General features: G+C 41.4%; 3 protein-coding genes across 3 annotated transcripts; 2 read left to right on the forward strand and 1 right to left on the reverse strand.

The window, feature by feature from the left end:
- Nucleotides 1–162: 162 nt before the first annotated feature.
- On the forward strand, nt 163–2,952 carry srd5a3 (steroid 5 alpha-reductase 3). Its single transcript, XM_058073367.2, has 5 exons — nt 163–413; nt 480–634; nt 1,086–1,271; nt 1,345–1,470; nt 2,295–2,952. Exons 1-5 carry the CDS (start codon nt 190–192, stop codon nt 2,552–2,554), a joined length of 951 nt encoding a protein of 316 aa, XP_057929350.2. The 5' UTR covers nt 163–189; the 3' UTR covers nt 2,555–2,952.
- Nucleotides 2,953–3,688: 736 nt separating this feature from the next.
- On the forward strand, nt 3,689–8,695 carry tmem165 (transmembrane protein 165). The gene is made up of 6 exons (XM_058073369.2): nt 3,689–4,053; nt 4,995–5,220; nt 6,355–6,530; nt 6,600–6,785; nt 6,869–6,974; nt 7,961–8,695. Exons 1-6 carry the CDS (start codon nt 3,907–3,909, stop codon nt 8,035–8,037), a joined length of 918 nt encoding a protein of 305 aa, XP_057929352.2. The 5' UTR covers nt 3,689–3,906; the 3' UTR covers nt 8,038–8,695.
- Nucleotides 8,696–9,087: 392 nt separating this feature from the next.
- On the reverse strand, nt 9,088–17,762 carry clocka (clock circadian regulator a). Its single transcript, XM_078789916.1, is given in 19 exon segments — nt 9,088–9,635; nt 9,907–10,072; nt 10,166–10,293; nt 10,378–10,560; nt 11,071–11,245; nt 11,348–11,417; nt 12,218–12,347; nt 12,425–12,500; nt 13,484–13,631; nt 13,711–13,817; nt 13,907–13,989; nt 14,471–14,592; nt 14,707–14,820; nt 16,049–16,169; nt 16,239–16,328; nt 16,450–16,541; nt 16,607–16,755; nt 16,824–16,880; nt 17,675–17,762. Coding segments are annotated over 19 exon segments (2,217 nt in total). The 5' UTR covers nt 17,695–17,762; the 3' UTR covers nt 9,088–9,449.
- Nucleotides 17,763–24,576: the final 6,814 nt, after the last annotated feature.

Consider the following 24,576-nt stretch of genomic DNA (forward strand, 5'->3'; position numbering starts at 1 on the left):
TTTTAATATGTATGATCAACAATGAAATGAATAAACATACCTTGCACACACCTGTAATATTTACTTCGTTTACTTCCACCGGGAAACATTGTATGCCATTTTCCCAGCTGAATTTACACCCGGAACCATTTATTTTCATGTATTTTCGACCGAAGCTATTCAGTGTTGCACATAACACCACAGTTGAAAATGAGTTGGAGTTGTGTTGGTTTCCGCCTCATTGATATTGTGTGGTTAGTTTTGTCTTTATCGTTCTTTGTGGCACTCGGAGCTCACGTAATCTTAAAACGTTTGCCCGCAAAATACGAAACATGTCGTCTTTACGTGTTGTTCCAGGATCTGGTTCGATATGGAAAGACAAAGCAGAATCTCAAACGCGACGACTGGATGTCTGTGTTTGACGTCCCTAAGAGGTAAACATCCACAAAACAATATCTTAAAATGCACGCTAATGGGGTTGGTCAAATCATTTTTCCTAGGTGGTTCTGGCACTTTTACGCCACTTCCGTTGTTTGGAATGGTGGTCTTCTGTTGGCATTCAGCATGAACATCATTTTACGGCAACAGTTATGTCCACAATGGCTCACGAGCTTAACAAATCTTCTATCTGGATCAAAGGACATAGGAAATGAAGGTAAATGTCAAATACTTCATTTTTTACGCCACACAACTTTAATGCCAGGTACACCACCGCCATAATCCACATTAAACACATTGACGTGTTCATAATACAATTGTTTTAAGTGTAATGTACTGAGGGTAGTATTGTGCTGATAAGCTGTACGTAGAATTCCAAATAATTTTGCAATGGTGAGCGAGTGAAATGGAAACATAGTAAATATTAAAAATTCTACCCAAAAAGTATTTAAGTGGGATTTAGTCAATCTAAATAGAAATTATAAAACACAAATGTGTATGCAGGTGTAATTCACTTTCAGTTCAAATCAATGCAAGTGCATTCAGACCCTGAGATTTTTTCCAAATGTCATCAAATCAGCTTGTAATTTGTTGTTTATATGTAGGATCTTATTGTATTTGTCTTTGGACAAAAATATTATGCTCTTGTCTCTTGGCATTTTGCATAGCTCCTCATCTTAGCACAGTCCTGGTGCAGCTGCTACTGTGGTTGCATTCTCTCAGGAGGCTTCTGGAGTGTCTCTATGTCAGCATCTTCTCTGATGGCGTCATCCATGTGGTGCAGTACATCTTCGGACTGGGCTACTACGTCCTGCTGGGGGTGACTGTGCTCTGCTCAGACCGCCTAACTAAAGGTTAGGAGCCTCTCTAATTAATATCATGCTTGTTACGCTGCAAGATGTTCATGAATAGCTTGTTGTTTTTAAGGGAATGGCACTCTCTTATCCCAGTTGGAGTGGTTTCACTTTGCAGGAATTGTGCTTTTTATTCTGGCTTCTGCACTGCAGCATCAGTCCATGGTCCTTCTTGCTGGACTCCGCACTGGAAAGTCAGGTAAGCGGCTTCTGTCTCCACAACATTATATACACCAGAACAAAAAGCTCTAAGATTCCAAGATGCTAGTCTGCTCCCAATTTGTATTCATCCCAACGGAAATAGAAATCACTTTCACCATTGTAAGCATGGAATCAGAATCAGACTTAATTGGTCCCACAACTTACTTTGTCTAGTCCAGGTTTCAGCTTGGTGCGAAGTGCACATTCACATCAAAGGGGGCGTTTGACATTAAATTACTCTACTTCCTCTGATAAGTGCAGCAATCCCAGCCAGTGTATTTTACAAAATATGAGTATTTAATTATTGGAGCGTTATGAGGAGTTCCCAAAAGATTATGACTGCTAAAAGCAACACTGCGTCCCCCAATTGAGCGAGGAAGGGCTGCTGACAGAATAATGCTGAACATGTAATGCATAAATTAACACTGATTTATTATAACTATACACTACTATTCTGTCATGAATCAACAGTCATCATTGCACAACGTGTAGATTATTCATGTCAAACATGTCCCCAATTATATTATTGACTATTTTGCTGCACGTTGTCACTGGTTCCATTGCCACTGGTGTTTTATAGATGAGTGGAATGTGAGCAATCTGCAGACAACGGACACCACTACCATGGAATCAAGTTGCTGGAGGCCTAAAACATGTGAAAGGCCAACACCACCACATCCTTTATTTATGTTTAATGTGGCTTTTAAAAAAAATAACACCACTCTTCCCCAATTGTATGCTTGAAAGTCGGGTATTGCTAACAACGGGTAAGCATATTGCTGAGTAATAGTTCATGTGTCTTTTTTGTCTTTTGTCCTGCAGGAAAGGTGGAGACGTTGGCTCACAGGCTGCCACAGGGGGGCTGCTTTGAGCTGGTTTCATGCCCTCATTACTTAGCGGAGTTGCTCATCTACGGCTCCCTGTGTTTAGTTTTGGGAGGGCAGTCTCTCACCTGGTGGCTTGTGGTCCTATATGTGCTCTTCAACCAGGCGCTGGCCGCCCTGCTTTGTCATGATCTCTACGTCAGCAAATACAAGTCCTATCCTAGGCAGAGAAAAGCTTTTATACCTTTTGTGATGTAAACTCCATCCATCCATTTTCTGTACTGCTCATCCTCACGAGGGTCACAGACATGCTGGAGCCTATCCCAGCTGTCTTCAGGCAAGAGGCGGGATACACTCTGCACTGGTCACCAGCCAATCACAGGGCACATATAGGCAAACAACCATTCACACTCACATTCATACCGATGGACAATTTGGAGTCGCCAATTAACCTAACATGTTTTTTGATAATAAATTGATACGCCTATTGTATTGCAATGTTGTCAGTTGCTATTACATACTCACCAGAAGTTGCTACTCAAAAACCACATGTCAAACACAGCATGATCTGTTATTCGCTGTGCAATTTTGCTCATTTTTAAAAGTTCTCAATTGCCATCGTTTGATGGGAGAACTTTAAGAGAAGCTGGCCAAGATAAAATATTAAAGTTCCAAACGACCAAACTTCCCAGATTTGGTAGCCTGAGCTGACAAGTATGATTCGTTTCTCAGAGTGTGGAACAGAAGTTACTATGACTGAAGAGCTTTGTATGACTTTTCCTTCGAGTCATCAGAATTGGTCATAGTGCATAGGCACTGATGACTGTAGAGTACCAATGAGTGTTCTTCTCTGCCGGCCAGGGTTTGGTGAGGCAGGCCATATGCCCTGAGCGTTTATGTGCAGGTCTGCAGCTACAGCTCCCAGTGTATCCACACCTGCTGCTTGGTCGCTCGCCTGTCACCACAGGACTTTCTTACTGGTTAAATGAAGGGTGTGGTGACGTGATTATTACTCACACACACGTACATTTTTGAATAAAATATGTGCAACGAGCAAAAAGAGAAATCAACAAAGAAAATACTGATGGCTTAATATTAAATGGTAATAAATGTATGTATGTATACGGTTAGGTTTGTCCAATTAGTGCAATTCAAGGGGTTTGCTATAGTAAATCAATATTGACAGTGTATGATAAATATATGAATATACATACTGTTAACGTGCGTGTGTGCCTAATGAAGTGTCCATTTGAATGCATTCCAGAACTTTCTAACAACCGGAAAACTTTGATGGTCTTCATCAGCCACACGTTTGGAATTATATTTGTGATTGGCAGCAGTCCCGTCCAATCGGTGAGGTTGTAACTGACACATCAATGTAATTCTGCCCAATCAGTGCGACCGTCAGTACCCAATGCGACGCTTCCTCTGGAGTTCGCTCTGTTTCCCCTTCTGTTCGTGGCGTGTTGTATTTTTGTGTGTGTGGTATCTCTTAAATCATAGGCGGCCCGTGAACATGAATCTAGCTTTCATTGGTGCTGCCGGTGGGCCGAAGTGAATCGCTGGATGGAAAAGTTCTCCATTAGGCGGCTAAGAAGCTAATCAAAATCATGCCTCTGACGGTCGGCGGACGGCTTGCTGGTAGAACCGCAAGGAGCGTCTTTCTTCCGCTCGCCGCCTCCTTGGTGTTGTTGTCGGTCGGAGTCGCTGCTATTCCGGAGGAGCAAAAGCCCGTGCAAGAACAGGCCACGATTCTGGTATGTCCGACTGTCTTGCCATCACCCTTTAATTGCTTAATTATCCGGGCGAATCTGTTTTCTATCCACGCTTCCTGTTTTAGCATTCAAGCTAGCCGCTACACGCTAACTAAGACGCGTCACCACATTCGGCTTTTTGACCGAGCATGTAAAGTTAGTTTTTCATTCATTCATGTTCATAACAAAGCTAACATGGAGAGCTACCGCCACTGCAGTCTTGGAAAATAATTATTTGACCACCTTTGTATCTACATTTTCTTGTTCATTTCAATGCCTGGTACAACTAAAGGTACATTTGTTTTGATAAGTATCACTGACAACAAAACTGCTCGCATAGCCATACGCTATTGAGTTAAGAACTTTATCTTATGATCCATTTGTATATTATTATATTTCTCCAAACAAATGTACTTGTAGTACTAGGGAAACTGAATAAACAAGGGTGGTATAGTATTTTTTCCTTGACTATATATTAGGAGTGTCTTGATGTTTTTAAGAATCTTAATAGTCAAAGATCATCTATGTGTCAGGAACACACTGCTGCTTTTACTGCAAAAAACACGAGTAAAAGATCCCCTGTGTGTCAGGAGGTCTGTAACCTACTGCACAAAGATAAGTCAAAGATCCTCTGTCAGGAGCGGTCAGCTGTTTTCAAGGACCTACTGCAAAGATGCAAATCGGAGATCCATTGTACTACAGGATTGCCTTGCTATCTTGTAGAACCCACTTCAACAACAACAGATGTCAAATATGTTGTAAATATCACAGTGCTCTGGTCAGAAATCTGCAAAAAAGGTTTTGAACTGAACTTGCAGGCTAGCCTGGTTCTTGTACACTTATTGAACACGTACAACACACTCACTGGCCATAACTTTAGGTACACCCTTAAATGTCATCCAATACAACACGAACAAAGATAATATTGTCTTGTGTACTTGCAGAAGGCCTCCAGTTCTAACCTTGTGGTCCCGGTGGTGAAAGAAGATGACTCCAGCAAAGCAAACCTGGGATTTATCCATGCCTTTGTGGCCTCCATCTCTGTCATCATTGTGTCAGAGTTGGGAGATAAGACTTTCTTCATTGCTGCCATCATGGCCATGCGGTACAATCGCCTCACGGTGCTGACGGGTGCCATGCTGGCCCTGGGGCTCATGACCTGCTTGTCTGGTGAGTGGTTTATAAGAAAAATTTGGGATCGACCGATATGTTTTTTTTCCGGCTGATGCCGATTCCGATTTTTTCCCATCACCCTTAGCCGATGGCCGATTTTGCTTGGGCCGATATTTGTGGCCGATACTGCTTTTCCTCCCTCAATTTATATGAAAAAATTAAAATGATAACACATATGACAGGTCTCTAGTTTAAACAAACAAGTTTAAAACAAACATTTATTGAAATGTCGTAGTTGAAGTTTTATCTACCATCGATGTGATGACTGCTCCTCCGCAGTGTGACGCACGCACTAACCCCCCCGCCTCAACATTTCTCATCATTAAAGTTTGTGTTGTGCACGCTAAAGACCTCTCATAAGCAGACACGGCTGCTCCAATTCCTTCTCTGTGTGTGTTTGCGCGCGTGTGTGTGTGTGTGTGCTCTGAGAGAGTGCACACATACGACACGCATTTAACCTCAGCCCGGCGTTGGCTGAATGAAACTCCTACAAACACCATGGGACTGCATTGCCCACATTGACATTAAAGCGGTGTTGGTAACAGCTGTACATATTAGCCTCCAACTACATCAACAGCTCCCTAATTCCAACGGTAGGCACTTTTAAAGATGAAGCATTCAGCAGCATTCCTGGTTTAAACTAAACAATATTGTAGCATCGCTACAAAGTACAAACTACAAAGTAAGGAATTCACAGTAAAGTTGACAAAAAGTTCACATCATTAAACAGTTCATGGAGACCTTCAGACGTTTAATCCAAAAAGAACTCTAGTTAGCTCTCTCACTTAAACCATGCTAACTTTTATGAGCCTGCCTCTTGAAAGCACCGGAATCCAGAATCGTTAGGATCCAGAATTGGAATCACTCAAATTCAAACAATGCCCAACCCTGCCTCTAAAACCCCATGGAAACTCATGAAAATAGAAATAGTATGAACCAGGGTCAAACTGTGGCCATCATAAGACCATGATCATAATTCCATTAGTATCATGCTTTCCATGCTTCACGCTCATAATTTAGAACATTTTGAAGAAGCAGAGCACCAACAACTAATCCTCTGATGCTCGCTGAGCTGAATGGAATGAAAACCATGGCCTTTGAAAAGTCTTCGCTTCCCCTTGTCTACTCCAGTTCTGTTTGGCTACGCCACCACCATCATCCCCAGGATCTACACATACTACGTGTCCACCGCCCTTTTTGCCATATTTGGCGTACGCATGCTGAGAGAGGGGCTCCGGATGAGTCCCGATGAGGGCCAGGAGGAGCTGGAGGAGGTGCAGGCGGAGATCAAGAAGAAGGACGAAGAGGTAAGAGACAAACCACACAAAGATGAGGGATGTGTCCCCCGGCAGTCTTAAATCGTGTTGTCCTCCCAGCTGCAGCGCTCCAAGCTGGTCAATGGGGCTCCAGATGTGGAGGCAGGGGCCGGCGCCACATCGCCTCCATCGTCCAAGTGGCACAGCATCATTTCACCTATCTTCATTCAGGCGCTCACTCTGACCTTCCTCGCAGAGTGGGGTGATCGCTCACAGTTGACCACCATCATCCTGGCTGCCCGAGAGGTTTGTCACATAATATGACATGATACAATGTTTCATATTTTTTTGTGTTCATTTTATTTTATTTTTTTACAAATCCAAACCAGGATCCGTTTGGAGTGGCTGTGGGAGGCACGCTGGGTCACTGCTTGTGTACAGGCTTGGCTGTTATTGGTGGGAGGATGATTGCACAGAAGATTTCGGTCAGGACAGGTGAGTCCACCACAATAAAACAAACAGGGGTCCAGTAAGATGCTCAAGAAAGACTCTATTAATATAGCGGCCAAGACAGATGTTAATGGAAAGCTATCATTACAATAATTGACCAAAGTCATGACAAATTAATAAAAGAGTTTGCAGTATGTTAACAAGAAATTAAATAAAATGATGTAATTTAAAGATATGTAATTAATATGTTAATATATTTCATGTTAAAATAGCTCACATTAAACTCAGTTGCCCTTTTTCAAATATATTTTTTTAAATAGTTTAGCCAAAAATGAACAAATGTTAATGCAATTGATTGCATGTCTCTGTGTCAGCAGGGAATCACTCAACTCTCTCAAGCTGAGTAGAACAACAATTTTATAGATTTTGGAACACACATAAAGCGCACCACATTAAAAGGCGCGTTATCGATTTTTTTTTTTTATTAGATTTTTTTTTAGAAAATTAAAGACTCTTAAGTACGCCTTATAGTGCTGAAAATACCTAATACTTACAGTATCTTGCCGTATTTTGATGATGTAAAACACCACCCAAACTTCTTTCCTCGGCGCATTGATGGTAACTAACAAAAAAAACAAGTTGCGGTTGTTTTAAATAAGTTTGTCGTCCAGAACTTGTTGAATACAGCTCAATGTGGATGGATCATAGTAATATAAATCAATGCATGGATGTAGTAGATAAATTAGGATTATAGTTAAATGGTAAAGTAGTTACCTCCATTAGTGTGTTATTTTTGACAGCCCTGTAAATAACATTAATTATTAAACCAGCAATGCATTCATTTTATACAGAAATAAAAATTCATAACCATTTACCTGTAATCAGTTAACATTTATGTATCACTGCTAACAGTCAATAAGTAAACACATGTAAATGTTTTTTTTGCTCTCTAACCACAAAAACACACACATGGATAGTACTTATGGGGGGAAAAAAATAATAGTCTATCGTATTGTGTTTTTCTGACATAGTCACAATCATCGGGGGGATCGTGTTCCTGGCCTTTGCCTTCTCGGCCCTCTTCATCAAACCAGATGCTGGACTGTGAGACACGGCATCCTGAAAAGACTCTTTAGCGTGTACATACGTGTTCAAGTGTACGTTAGTTGCTGTAGAGAGATTGTCAACTGCTGTGGACAACGGTGTGGAGACGGAGCAGAAAGTGCCGTCCTTCCTTTCCACTCCCTCTTGGAGCTCAAAGCATCATGGGAAATGTGTGATGGAGATGTACGACATCGAGGCACATGTTATTTTTTTGGGTACTAAGCGCTTTGACCCACGTTAGAGGCCCAGTCCTTCCCTCACAGCCTTTTTCCTCTTCATTTTAAATGTGTTACTCAACAGTGGCTTCTTTGGTGATCTTTTATTTACATAGATGTAAATTGAACCTGTTTCCTTTATTTCTGTTATTCTTTGCTATATTGGACACAGAACATTGATATTGTACATAGAGCTCGCATCACTCCAATTTTAATTTAAAATGATCTATTTATTTAGTGTCATTTCCCATTGTTTTAAAGCTGACAGAGGTTCATAGATTGGAGCAAGAGGGAGGTTGTGAGGGATATGTATTTTTTCAAAATGTTTTACTGTATGGGCTCAGCTGGGAAACCTTCACAACTGTTTGCAATAAATAATGATTGACCAGATTGAATGCCTTTTTAAGTGAAGAAATGCTCAATAAAAAGTTTTCTTTGTCTACCTAATCATTTACATTGGCGTTTAAAAACAGATTTGATTCCGAAATATATTCAAAGTTAATTACTTTTGAATTATTTTAAATGACCTCACATCATTTACTGAAAGGTTAATAAGGAGCATTTAGAACCACAACAGCAGGTGGCGGTAGTGACAACGCTGCATTCAAGGTGGCTTGTTTACAAAATGTAATTAAAGCTTTGCCAATAAATAAAACCTTCAACCTATGTTTTTAGTTATTTCATGCATTAATGGTAAGTACATCTCAATATTCAGCTTATTTTCACAATTAAGAAGCATTTTTTTTCACATTTGATATGTTTGGCACATAATTACGAATACGAACTAAACAGGTGAACTGGAGTTTGCAAAAAAAACACAATTGATACAGTATTTGAGAGTTTATTGATATCTTATTTTGAAGCATGATGGCGAACCAGAGAATGAGCTGAAGTCTACATGTGAAACTTGCTAATAAAGGTCGAAAGCGAAACAACTTTTTTCATCTTCCAATACTAGAAAAAGAGCATAATCATCTCATATAAAATAGTCTCTCCAATGTGTATTTACATTATATATTATGTACAGTTTATCTGGACCATATAAATAGTTTAGGTCTCAGATAATATTCTTAAAAAATACTGCGGCTGTTCAGCAGTGACAGTAAACACGTTGCAATTCTCTTCCCGCCACACGAGAGCGCCATTTTGGCTTCTCGAGTCAGGGGGACGTTCTGGCACGCCGCCTGGAGGCTGTATGCGGCTATGGCAGCTGAGCCACAGATGGATTGGGCAAAGTGTCTCTTCTGTTGGAGGGCTGTTGCTGTTGTTTGTGTTGTGTTACGTGTTGTTGATGCTGCTTGCTGGGGGTGCTGGTGTTTTTGTTGGCAGTGGTGGTGGTGAACGCCGCCGGCATGATGAGCTGTGTGGGCTGGAGCATCTGCTGAGCCTTGAGCAACAGGCAAGACATTTTATTTATTTTATTTTAAAAGCCTGCTTTTTGACTGTTTCAAAAATAAATGGTAATGAGTAAAGAAAAAAATTCAATTCTTGTTGTGACTTTCTCACAACGTTATTATTTAAAAAGTCACAAATTAGTAGATACACCTGTTCAATTGAACAGTGACAAGAAATGTCTTTAGAACAAAAGAGAAAAAAAGTGGAAGTTGAGATTGGAACAGAGGTAACAAAAAAACTTGAATTCATGTGTAGGCCTATACCTGCTCCTGCGGCTGCTGTGGTGGCTGCTGGGAAATGCTGATGGTCTGCTGGGGAGCGAACGCCGTCACCACTTGTCCCATGAACATGGTGGACGGGACCATGACGGCGCCGCATGCCATCTGCCCTGTGACCAACTTGGTAAGCAGCTGACGAGCGTCAGGAAACCTTGTACGAGGTGGGGACATAGGATTATTGTTTCGATATACGTAGTTGACTTTACGTGTTGTTTATAGTCCCAAAAGGAAGGAATATGCTAACCTTATTTGGGCGTCCTGTGTGAACACAGCAGGAGCGTTTGTCCCTGTGTTGGCCGCAATCTGCACCACGTTTGCCGGGTTTTGCTGAGGGATCATCACGGTGTTGTAGAGAGAAGCTGCCAGTGTATTCTGTGGTTTGCGTACAAGTGTATTTCCTCAAAATGTGAACATGTTTACGTGTTTGCACATGACAGCTCTTGGAGTGAGTCAGACCTGTGCCAATGTTGTGTTGTGTTGGGATTGGACAGCATTTTGCCGTTGTTGGATTGTGGTCTGCAAAGGCCCCGCAGAGACCGCCTGGCACTGCATGCCGAGTGTAGGACCTTGCTGCACAGTCCCCGAAGCCATCTGCACCGTGTTCACGTTCAGTCCTATAGCTCCTTTTTGCACCAGCATCTGCAACACAGCACAAAGTTTATATTCTCACTACACCAATCTGATCTCGGAAATACTATGACTTCACATATATACTATCAAGTGCAGTACTATACCATTTGTCACATTCATAATTATTTTTATGTACAAAAAATTGATTTATTATAAAGTTTAAGGGAAAAAAAATAATTAAATACTTTATTTGTTAAAAGCACTGTATTTTCCAGACTACAAGTTAATGGTTTGGCTGGTCCTGCAACTTATAGTCCAGAAAATACAGTATTTTTGGAAAATGTTGAATGGTGTGCTAATGGAAATATTTGGATGTCCCACATGATTACATATTTGGTAAATATATGAGATGAGAATGTATGCATGAAAGACAGATATTTGTCAAAGATCCAAAAAAGCCATTGTGATAAAATAGGGAAAGGAGGACACCACTACACAGGATCAGTAGACTGCGATGGTGGACCAATCTGGATAATGGAAAGACTGACATATTCATAAAAACTCCTGAATGCCCCCTACCTGCAAACCCTGCTCCTGCACCCTCTGCAGCTCCTGCTGAATCCCCCACAGCTCATGGAGCTGCAGTTGGATGTTGGCCTCAATCATCTGCGTGCGTTGCTCCAGCTCCTTCTTCATTTGCTGCATGGCTTCTAGCTGGCTGGCAAACTAGAGGACAAACAAAGTGAAAAAAAACCTGCTTGAACAAAGATGCTCACTTTTGGCAGTCATTCATTTAACACTGCAAAGTACAATAATTAAGAATCCTTGGAACAAGCCAAATGTCTTATTTGAGCACTGGTCGGTACTTGCTGTTGTTGCTGTGAAACCATTGATGAGGTCTGTGCTGTCTTTGGGGAGCTTATTGACTGAATGAGATAACCACACAAAATAAATATCAATTATCCAATGAAGAAGAGACAAGCTGATCAACATTTGACATCCGTGTGCTAAAAATTTCCAATATACCTCTCACCGTTATGAGATTTTACATTCATTTAAAATTCAGTTTTACACATGAATAAACAATTCCAGACATACAGTATACCATATTGTAGTCCATGCAGTTACACATCATGTTTTGTCAAAGCATCTTCCTGCTGGAAAATGTTGAATGAGTGAATTCAATTGTAATTAATTGCCATCAGACTTTCTATTTACAGTAAGTTAACAAAATAATCATTATTTACAATTTAAAGGAGAGAAAGGGAGTCCGAGAAAGGTGGGGATATTTAGTTCATATAACTGGAGATGATCTCCCAGCACTCCAGTTTATGACAAAGGAAATGTCATAACTTCATGAGAATTGATAAAAAGGACAAGATTTTTGACTTGACACTTTGGGCTCTAATTTCATGGCACAGCGGAAGGTTGTGCAGGGTGGCGGGGCATGGCAAAACAGCACGCCCTGGAAGGTGCCCTGAAAGATCGCCAGCTCCGACCTTGTTTATTGTTGGTGTAGGCGAAGCGTACCCTGCACAGTGGTAAATCTGGCAGTAGAATATATTTTTTTACTGTTCATTTTTTCTCAAGGAGGATGGTTCTCATATTTGTCGATGTAGAGCAGGAATGCAGGTTCACAAGCAAGATGCCTGGATTAGACTGCGCTGCTCACGAAAATTGCGACGTGCGAAGGGCGCTGTGCCGGTGGGCCGCACCTGCGTCTCACACACCACAGTGTGAGAGGATTTATGTGAACTCCGAGACGATGTCGATGGCGTCCGGCTGCGGGTTAATCGGTCCAGGGCCTCCTTGAGGGTGGATGTGTTGGGTTGTGACTCTAAGCTAGAATCCTGCGACTGAAAGGACATGCAGAAAGAAGCACTCGTCACCTGGCTTTGTGACATTACATAAGGCTCCGCCCCTTTGTGCTCACCTTGTGTAGCGTCATCTCAATCGGCGGCACTTCCAGTCCCAGTTCTCGCCGCTGTTCTGCTCTCACTTCACTGTAACTGAGACAAACACACCATTACAATCCAAGGAAGCCACAGCAAAGTCCTCTGTGTGGCTAACTTCTTTTTACACTTGTACGACAAGTAAAAAGGATCCACGAGTGATCATGTCCATGGCGCATTTAAGGTTGTTCTTACGAACAGTGGTTAACTTCTTTTTACACTAGTATGGCACTTTGTACATAGTAAAGTTGTTATGAGAGCTTGTGATTATTATTATTCATCCATCCATTTTCTACTAATGCATAAACTACAGTTAATGCCTCCATCTAATTAACTCATTCAATCCCAGGTTCCATCAATACTAATACTAATACTAATACTAATACTAATACTAATACTAATACTAATACTAATACGTACTAATATTAATACTAATACTAATACTAACACTAACGCTAACACTAACACTAATACTTAAACACTGTGAATACTTAATGAATACTTAAACATCCATCTAATTAACTCATTCAATCCCAGGTTCCACCAATATATATATATACGTATCCTAATGTGCATATATATATGTTTGTGTATATGTATATATGTATATGAAAAATGTATACATATAGTATATGTGTTTGTGTGTGTGTATATACATATGCATACATATATATGTATATATACATTTAGCCAAAATATCTAAAGCTATGCCACAACATGACACAAAAAAGTTGAAATGAATAATAACAATTTATTCACAAATGTGACTTTGGAATTGAATTGTGTCTGCATGCGTTGGCACGCGTGTGCATGCAGTAAAATTTCCCTTCCAATGCTTAACCTGGTGCACGCTACGGGGATCAATGCTTTTTGACTTCCTGGTTGCTATGAGCGAATGAGTTAACCACTGAGTCTCCTATAGCCAACCAGTGCATGGTGTATAAGAGAAAATAACTGCCTGAGCATTAACAGCTGCGGCTGTAGGCAAGCTCCTACAAGATGGCGGCCTTTTACGTTGCTAACACGTTTGGTTCCTGTACCTGACCACGGCGTGAGTGCAGACAATAAATTCAGGTCTGGAGTTCCACTGGTGGTAGGTGATATAGTAGTGCGTCTGGAGCCAAATCCACTGCTGCCCTTTGGTGAGGAATCGGTAATAGCAGGACTTTCCTTTGCCGTATTGCAACACTGCAGACACACAATGACATAAAGGAGAGTACCGCCTGAAGCAACAGCTACTCCTTTTTAACAGAAGTGTGGTGCTCACGATGCTCGTGACATTTGGCCAGCGTTCCCAGGTCGTCCACATGGTAGTAATCATAGCCAGACGTGCCCAGCACTTCAAACGGCAGGTAGCCTATAATGGGCGGAGCTCTGGATACCACAAATAGTAATGAGTATTTTGATTTTAAAGCACAATTGTTGACACTTCCAATGGAGCACATAGAATTTGACCAGTATACCTGTGGTCCAAGAAGAGGAACTTCCATTCTAAACTATGTCTGGAGGTAAATTCTTCACTGTGCTCCTCTACAGTGCACATCTCCTGTGGCGCAAACGTGCAAAGTAGCTTAGACAGGCAATACTATGAAATACTGTACTTATTTGTGCAGTAGGGGTTTCATCGTAATTGCAACATTCATTCATTCATTTTCTACCGCTTTTTCCTCACAAGGGTCGCAGGGGTGCTGGAGCCTATCCCAGCTGTCTTGGGGCGAGAGGCGGGGTACACTGGTCGCTAGCCAATCACAGGGCACATATAGACAAACAACCATTCACACTCACATTCATACCTATGGACAATTTGGAGTCGCCAATTAACCTAGCATGTTTTTTGGAATGTGGGAGTACCCGGAGAAAACCCACGCATGCACGGGGAGAACATGCAAACTCCACACAGAGATGCCCGAGGGTGGAATTGAACCCTGGTCTCTTAGCTGTGAGGTCTGCACGCTAACCACACGACCGCCGTGCCGCCCATAATTGCAACATATTTTACAAAAATATGAAAGTGTACAGATGCTTACCTTAATGAATTTGGGTTTGGCGAGCCTCACGGTGGCCACGAGACACACTTGCTCCTCAAAGCCCGAGTGGATCGATCCCTGAATGACCATCTTAGTGAATCCATTGTGACTGCATTTAGGGACTGAAGGGTTAATAGTAGAACAAACAAGTATGTTTCTAGTTAGAACTCTGAGTAGTAACTGGTATAATTAAAGCCTTAAAGTATACATAATTAATATAATTAAAGTCTACTTACCATTGTTGAGGGCCTTGAAGTTTCCAATGAATTTGACATATTCATACACAGGAGGCTCTTTGGGGTCTATTGTCCCTCTGAGCATGTGGCAACAGAACTCCAGCTGGTTTTTGTCTGCAATTGGTGGAAGAAGTATGACGACTAGAAAAGCACTCAGAGAGCACAGACCTGGGCAAAGGCTCCATATTGTTATTCACACCGAAATAATAACTCTATGTTTTTTGGATCCATTTTTGATATTTTGTAGAACCAAATTGCCCCCTAAACCTAATAACTAGTTGGGCCAATTAGCAGCAACAACTGCAATCAAGCGTGATGAGTCAATGAGCGTCAATGAGTCTCTTACAGCGCTGTGTAGGAATTTTGGCTCAATCATCTTTGCAGAATTGTTGTCTTTGACTAGATCACTCCAAAGTCTTCATTTAGTTTTTCTTCAGCCATTCAGAGGTGGACTTGCTGGTGTGATTTACCAACTTACTTTACGCCAGATGTGACGGGACACGCATCTTCTAAAAAGTTCAACTTTCTCGTCAGACCACAGAGTATTTCCCCAAAGGTCTTGGGGATCATCAACATGTTTTCTGGCAAAACTGAGACAAGCATTACTGTTTTTTTTTTTCGTTTTGAAACGCCATGCTGTCTTTCTTAAGGTGGAGTCATGAACACTGACCTTAGCTGAGGCAAGTGAGGCCTGCAGTTCTTTGGATGTTGTTGTGGGGTCTTTTGTGACCTCTTGAATGAATTGTTGTGCCACTTTTTTGCTTTTATTGGGAAAAAATTAAACCTGTTTTATATTTTGCATAGCAATTCAAAACCGCCAAAACATAGAAATGCTCTTTTTTAGACAATAATTACATTCAAAATTAATATTATTAAATATTATGCAAAACTATGACGCACTATATTATTTTTGATGGCAAGTTTTTTAATCTCATAAAATACAAATGTAAATGCCCACAACATGTTGGAGAAACCAACTAGGGGGGGTTGCTGGAGCCTATCCAAGCAGTCTTCGGGCGAGAGGCGGGGTACACCCTGGACTGGTTGCCAGCCAATCACAGGGCACATATAGACAAACAACCATTCACACTCACATTCATACCTATGGACAATTTGGAGTCGCCAATTAACCTAGCATGTTTTTGGAATGTGGGAGGAAACCGGAGTACCCGGAGAAAACCCACGCATGCATGGGGAAAATATGCAAATTCCATACAGAGATGGCCGAGGGTGGAATTGAACCCTGGTCTCCTAGCTGTGAGGTCTGCGCGCTAACCACTCAACCGCCGTGCAGCCTTACTAATCATACCATGATTAGTAAGTGGTATTGACAAGGACTTACTCTTCAGATACTCGGGCATCAGTGTCTCCTCGTCTGTTACATGAGAGGACAGCACCTTGTAGACATCTGAGTGCTCCCCCCTGGGCAGGAAGTTCAACAGGTTCTGATCCACAAGGTCCGACTGAAACCAGTCACATGTACAGTACATTCAATGCTGGCTGCCACAACTCGTATGTCCAAAGGGACTCACAGGAAGGTGCTCCAGAAGCGACGTGACACTCTCAGAGGCGTAGATGATGTTCCCTTGGGTTGTGATGGCCAAGAAGAATCCATCTAAGGCCTGAGGAAAGATGATTGAGTTCCACTTTAGTCACATGTTTAAAGATATCTATTACAAATTTCCCCACTGAGGGACGAATAAAGGCATATCTTAATCTTAATCTTAATCTTAAGCAATTCACCTCCAACATCAGCTGGGTGAACTCCTCGTTGCTCAGAAACGCAGGTTTCCAATCCTGTCTGATCTCTGTTGACTCGGACTGGGCGGCAACTTCTGATGGTGGAGAAGTTGTAAAAGATGACTTGTGAGCAGCAACAGCTCAGTTGTCTTTTTTTTACCTTTATGCTTTTGCAGGAAGTTGATGCTCTTCTGTAAAATAGTGGACTTGTCCATCTTGCGAGTGTTGCCTGGCAACATGGTGCCCAGCTCCTTGATGAGGATGTTAAAGTGATCTCTGCGCTTCTTCTCTGACTTGTTGCGGGACACACTGCAAGACGCAAACAGCGGCTCTGAATGAAAAGACTGATCCACATTCAAGATAAACACATTCCTCACCGTTTTGCTTTGTCCTTGTCATCTTCGTCCAGCAAGCCAAAAATGCTGCTGTCATTCCTGCAGGACATAAACCAAAAAGTGTAATTTGTGTAAAGATGTGAATGTAAATGTCGTCCAAAGTCTTGACAGATTCCATGTTTGCACTCATGGAGCCCTGTTTTATACTGCAAGGAATAGAAGTATCAGTACCGTAGTATATGTAATACTATGGTAGTACTCAGTTCACAATGCCTGATGTCTTTGATGTCTACTTTAGGGAGGTTTTATGTTCTTTTTTACCTATGGTCTTAAACAGTGATGAACAGTGCATTTCAAATTAAGGGTTGTTTGAAGCTCTACTCAGCACCTCCTCGGGAGCGTAATGTAAACACCCTGATAAGAAATTAAAAACAAATTGGACAAAGTGCAGGAATTTACATTTTCCACTGTTGGATCTTAAGGAGGTTAACATTAGAGTAACATTACTGACACTGAGTGACCAGTTTAGAATACTACATATTATCACAGTGTCTTTGAATGTGTCTTCTGAATTCATTTTTATTTCTGAAACCGCTTAATCTAGGCAAAAAAATATGGAAAATGTGTTGAAATATGCTTTTATTGCTATTAATATGCCATATTTAACCAGGAAACAGCATGATTTATTAATTCATATAGTTTGGAATATAAATAGAGTGAAGCCACAAAATGGAAAATGTACATAACTGCTGGGAGTACCAGCTCTTAATGTTTAAACTCCACCAATAATTTCAGCTTTACAGATGCAGTATGGGTTCTGTATGATTTATATGAACGAAGAGGCCATTATTTCAGGAAAATGCGTATTTAGAAATGCTAACAGTTTGACTCACTGGTCAATGCTTGAGGTCATTTTGATTCTGGTGAGGGTTAACGTGGCAGGAAGGGGTCTTTCAAGCGTGAGGAAGACATTTGTGATCCAACCTTCGAGGAAAAGAGAGAGACAGTGAGGGGAAAAAAGTAGAGAATAACTTTGGCAGTTTCCGTTCTTACCTTACGGACAGCCAGCTGGACCGGTGAGAGGAAGATGAGGAAAAGAAGAACAGATGAAGGTAGGCTGGAGGTGCATGGTTTAGAGCGTGGAGAACTGGCGTGAGAACCTCACACATAGCAGCAACAATGGAATCTACCGGATTAAAGAAACATTTGAACACGTCATTAGACACGTCCCAACCCGAAACAGTGACATCCTGACTTCACTTTAGGTACATCCGCGTAGTCAAACTACAGCCAGGGCAAGAATTGCCTGACAAAGTCTGAGAGTAAAAAAAATGGAATAATTAATTTAACATTTATTAAAATTTTGTGGACCGAAATTGCTCGGAAAACGTATCAAACGTATCAAGTCGGCCTACAATAGACTGACTAATTAAAAAGAGGAAGCCCGCTGGGTCTGTAGCCTAAATATTTGACCCATTTATTTTCTGAACCATTTACTGTCAGTATCTGTGTGGAAACTTGTGTCTCGTAGTTCCCAGAAAATCCCCTTGCCACCATGCTTCTCACACTTGACAAAATTATTTAGATTGTCTCTTAAAAGATCCCCTATGATGCAACATAACATACATCATATCAACAGTAAAATATGGTGGTGGTAGTGTGATGGCCTGATGCTGTTTTGCTGCTTCTTTAAAATGAAATGCAGTCTGAATCTCTGCCAAGCATCTACTAGTCAGCTGCAGATATGGGAACTTTATATTGCTGTTAAAATGTGAGTTTAATGTTAGGACTATAGCTCACATAGCTATGCTATGTTGTTTATGTGATTCAGACCCAAACAAGTCCCCCCTCACCATGGCTGTGCAGTCGCAGCACCAGAATGACTTTTACAGGCAGAATTGTGCGTAAAAAAGCACCAATTTACAACCAATCAGCGGAACCAGAAGCTGCAGAGTGAGCGTTTTGTAAGCAGGAGAGCAGAGGTTGTGTAACTATGATGTCATCTGTGCTTCACTGACCTGCTGGCCCAATGACCTACTTTCCTCCTCCTCCAAACTTAATCTCAGCTCCATGGGCACCACCGCACCCGCTCTGACCAACAACGCCACCTACCCTCCCCTGACAACTTCAATCCCTCAGAGGCCTTCAGCACAGGAGGGTCCCGTCGCTTGAATCTGGAAAGGCTTTCCTCTGCTTGCCAACTGTGGCAAGACCAGAGCCAAACTAACATAATCATCACACAGCACGCCCAAGATGTAGGCCAGTGAATCTCCCAGGATATGAGTCACTGCGAGGTAGATCCGCCGCGCCGCTCGTCACGCACCCCGCCATGCCTGAAGCTGGCACTGGCGCCAACCGTGGTGTGCCATAGCAACGGCACAAAAATAGTCCAGACTTCCTTCTCAGCAACCGCGAGTGTCCTCTGAAAACAACACCAACTGTCAGAAGACCTGATGCGAATGTAAACACGGTGGAACACAAAAGCCTTCATTTGGAAGCAGCCAATCATAAGCTAGCCAAGCATTGTTGTGTGCAACTTCCTAATAACAATATAGGGTTGATTTAACAGGTGTATTTTCAATTCATAATTTTTTCGGTTCATGGCAGGAAACACGACACCTAAACCTTGTATCTAAACCACTATAGCTATAAGGGAGCTGACGACAAGGTTGTAAACCCATCAGAAACTGCAGGAGGTCGTTACAGATTTACAGTGCCATCATAGAAATAATGCTAATCATCACACAGCAACTTAACACTCAAAATGTAGGAAAGAAATATACAAGTACCAATACGAGTTCAGGAAAAAAAAAACATTGGAATGTTTTTCCGTCATGCGTTTCATCCCAGCAAAGCATTTCATTGTCATGGCTGCTGGGGGCTGCAATGATTCATTCAGCTGTCTCTGTCCACCAGAGGGAGGCTCCCTCTGGCTCTCTCTTGGTTTGCATTAAATCCCCAATGGAACCAACCCACTGCACCAAGTGGTGCCCCAGCATGCCACCACAAGGCATTCTGGGTATTTTGCTGGATTATTTGATGTGCTTCGGCTTTATTGCATACATATGGAGGAGATCATTGTGGAAGTAAATGAGGGACAGAGTATTTAGTTGTTTCTAGTACATTCTGTGTGTCTTATTCAAATACTAAAACCTGTAAAAGTTGGTTCTGCTTTTTGAGGTGGTCAGCCATTATAAAATGTTTAGCATTCACATATGATCATTGATGAATTAATTGTGGTCAGCGACAAATGTTTAAATCCCCTATTGGTAAAAGTCACTTTTTAATGATGTAACTATAATCTCTCTAGAGCCTGAAATGAAAATCTCAATCATAAATCTACAATAGTCCTTGGTGACATAAAAAATATACCTGTTAGACATAAAAAATGCAACCCTAATGAGGATAAGCAGCATAGACAATGGATGGATGGATGGATGGATGGACATTGGATGCAAACTGACATCTAAATGCTTAACGTTGCTTGTAACGTGTTGCCCCATCAACTATTAAGAAGATAAGAATAAATAGATAAGAAAGAAATAGCATAAATAACGTGAAATATTTTGGGTTATAGTCAGCCAGCTTCTCATGTCTTCTTTTTCATTCCATCCATTCCACTTTTTTTTTTGCTGCAGGGGAAGTCCAGACTTTGCCACGTCTGGACATCAAAGCTAGCTGTGAGCTGTAATCCCTCCAGCTTGTCCTAGGTCTGCCCTGGGACCTTCTCCCAGATGGGTATGCTTGGAACACCTCTCCAGGGAGGCGTCTGGGAGGTGTCTGGACTAGATGCTCAAGCCACCTCAACTGACCTCTTCCTAGATGACCGAGGTCCTCACCCTATCTTTTAGGGTCTTTGTCAAATTTGTGGGTGAAACAGTTTGTTTTTTGACCCAACATGACCCTTAGGTAAAGCAACTACGTAAGTGTAATGTCTAGTGTTACACCGTCACATCTCACGGCCATGTTGTGCTACTGTATTATAGCATGGAGCGCCACCCCAGGATTCAACGACATTGTGTGGGTGCAATCAAGTATTTTAATTCATGGAAAAAGAGGATAGCTCCAAGGAGCAGAAGTAGACACAAAGTACGTGTGAGCTACAAAATACAAAAATGCAGGAATGGAAAGGCTTGTTATAGGGCCAAACAAAATGCTCACCAAAATGTAATAAGCAAGCAGGTAGGAAAAGTGGCAAATGTACAGGACTGTCAACTCGCCATCAACTTCTGTAGAATGCCTTGCACGGAGAGTCCAGAAACAATGCATGCTCAGGCATGAATTGCTCAAACAAATGGTCCAAAATACCAAATATGTCATTTTACCCCAAAACAAAGACAGGTACTGTATGTGTCATAACAATGTTGTAGATTTCTAACACTGATTGTTGTAAATAAACAGGACAGCGGACAAGATTCACAAAGTGTCTATTCTGCGGGACTCCTACATATATATTAATTGTGTTCAGTAAATAACATTCATCCATTTTATACATTGTATACTGTTGTCCGCCAAGCTCCGCCCACCCGTCTTGCTTACCATCATGGAGGACTTTCTGCTCCATGGCATACTACACACAGTTCCATTCACTAGTAGTCAGTAGTAGTAGTCGGTCTAAAAATAGTGGTCTGATTAACAATTACCAACAGGTGCTTCTGTCAGAGGTTGTAACACATGATCCCAAAACAGGAAAGCGAAAACTAAGTTAAGCAACAATGTAAAAACAAAGAAAGGCCAACCTGTCATGAAGATGTTATCCTGAAGGTAGCAATCTATGGCATGATTAGGTTAAATGAGATGCCAACCCTTGTTTTTGTCTTCCTCACCTGCGTCACACCGGGACATTTGTAATCCCTCAAAAGGTCCCCGCTGTCAGAGCACAGACGGAAGATTAGACGAGTTACACAAGAAATGTTTACATTTATTTCTTCCTGAGAAGTCTCTCTGGTCTTGGTGGGATCTTGGCCCATTTTGCCACTAACGCAATACAATTTCAATACCCGGGATACTCTCTACTGTTTTTATGGACCAATGACTAAAAACACATGATCGCCTTCATAATGCACTTTACAAATGCATTAAAACGCACTGAAATCAATAAATTGATTAAATCTATGACCCTAATTCATGAAATTACCCACAAACTAAACTGAAATCTTCCTTGAACTGCCAGACATGATTCCACTCTTTAGCACAAAAAGACTCTTTGTTTCACCTTTTCCTTCCCCAGGCAGCAGACAGGAATGTTTGAGGAATTGGTGATGGCTGGCATTCGGCCCACGACGCCTTCTAGCCTCAGCTGGGTAGGAATCCTGCCAGAGGCCTCGTACTGGTGCCAAGTGGGTCACTGGAATTGAGAGGGACGACCAGCAGCCAGAGAGTACCCACTGCGAATGACTGTGGAGCTGAGCCACGTAAAAAGACCACGCTCTGTGGATCACACTATGACCCATGTGTGACCACTGAAAGATGTTTGACTACCATCGCAAAGCACACACTCCGAAACCAGCTATTAGCAAAAGTCATTTTTTTTATATTTGTCCCTAGAGCCTGGATCACCCGATTAAGGAGGACCAGATTGTGAATGATCGGCAAAATTCCAAAAAAGTGCAGTTCCCCTTTAAACTTGTTTATAACTACACAGTGCATTTTTTTCAAGACAGCAGGCACGATCGGGCATCGGTCACTGATGCCGTTTTTTTTTGTCATCCTGTTTCGGGTGGTTTGGCTGGTCAGTTGGAAAACTGCTTGTAGTCCTGAACGAGATGCTTTTAAGAAAACGCCAACGTCAATCAATTATTATTATATTTTAATCGTGATTAATTGTATTTTGTCCATAGAATTAATTGCATTTAATCTCAGATCGAAATAAGTTTAGGGTGGTAAACATTCGATATGCAACTACAACAATAATTACATAACATTTTATGTAAAAGGACATCAATTATGAAACTATGAGCCAATATTTAAAACAATACAGTCAGCAAGCAAATGTTTGTATTACTATTTTTCTTTATGTAGCTCTTAAACTCACCCACAAATGTTCAGCAAATACAAAATGTGAGCGAGTGAGACCTCTCACACTGACACAAATATGTTTTTTTGGTTACAGTGTCAGCTCAAAATAAGATTTGGTTTTAAATTCTAAATGTTTGTGAGTAAAAAAAGCCTATTTAGGAACATTCGGAAAGGATTATCATTAAAGATTTTCCTCAATGCACCTTTCATTGAAAATGAAAATATGAAAATGAAAATAACTAAAACACAGGACAATTGTCATGAAACATTTCATGAAAATTGCAAACTCATATGTTGATCCGAAATCCGACCCGAGGAGATTGACGATGTCAAGCTTACAGGAGGGTTTTTGAAGGGGGCGTGGGGTGAGCTGTGTGTCAAAATAGACATTTTTATCGACGTAACAATTACTTGTGTTTTTCAGTCGATGGTGGTCCCAGAATGTAACACCCATGAGATGTAAAAAGCGGTAAAAATGCACAATAGTGCATCTTGGATACACACGCTCTGTCAGGGACAAAACAGCTCATTAGCATTAAAGCGACAGACGCAGAAAGGAGGACTTAGTAAAAGCACACTAAACTGTCTAAATTCTAGCATGAAGGCAACATTTTCTACAACACACTTCCAGTACATTATTGCGGCACCTTGAAGAAAACTATAATAAGGAATCTGTAGTGGTAATGAACATCAGTGGTGTCTTCAGGTATATAATACGCCTGCTATAAACAAAAGAAACTCTTCTGTATTGTGGTGATTTTACCTCATCTCCATGGTAACAAGAAAAGATGAGAAAGAGGACACTGCCCCACGTGTTAACAATGACCATTATGAGCGTTATAACCATCATGACAGTCCATTCATTCAAGCTGAGGCAACACAAAAGGCCATACCTTACCTTTGACCTCCTAGCAAGGGCTGAACCTCAAACGCCTCATGTCGCTGCAGCTCAGCGTGCCGTCAAGATCTCGTCTTGAAGTCTTCCTCTAATAAAAAACAAGTAGCCTTTTACTTTTTGTAAAAAGGGTACATTAACAAAAAAATGAGGGAGCTGAGTATGCTCACATTAGTGAATCAGAACATCTAGGTCACCGTCAGCCTCCCACATGCAGCACGGCCGGAATATGAGAAGAGAACACACACACACACGCGCATATCTTGGAAGTTCATTCATAAGCATACCCACCCGTTAGCTGGGACTTCCAAGAAAGGTAAACAGGAACATCTGTTCTTGGAAGAATGGAACCTCTCAAACGCCTTAAAGTTGGTACCTATTTGCCAAATTGTAGCTAAACTTTGTCTTCAATGTCATTTTTTTGGGGGGGGGGACACCGGACTGTACTGTTTTACTTCCTGTTTTTAAGTTCCCATTCCCTTACGAGCTGATATTGATAGGACTCCCAGCCAATAGGAAGCAGCCTTTTGTGCACAAAGGACTTTGATTTCGATCTTCTGTGACATAGTTTTAAGGTGCACTGACTTACAGTAAGATGTTGACTGTTAAACTAGCTTCTAGCTAAGCAGGTGCCGCACAAACTTGTACTCAACTACTTTATGTTTCAACATTTTACCTACAAAAATTGTGAATTCTGGGGGGAAAATATTAAGATGCATGAAGGAATACTTGGCCACCTCATTCATCATTAACATCAACAAACTGTGAAACAAGAGAAGGGTTGGCTTATTTTTCCACTGTTTTGACAGTTAAATGTTACCTAAAAGATTGCCTGCCCATGCAGGTGAAATGGTTTATGAAGGTTTGTGATGGAGACAATTT

The sequence above is a fragment of the Doryrhamphus excisus genome, linkage group LG4 (genome assembly GCF_037039965.1).
Source record: "Doryrhamphus excisus strain RoL-2023G ecotype Guam linkage group LG4, RoL_Dexc_Guam_v1.1, whole genome shotgun sequence".
Lineage (NCBI taxonomy): Eukaryota > Metazoa > Chordata > Actinopteri > Syngnathiformes > Syngnathidae > Doryrhamphus > Doryrhamphus excisus.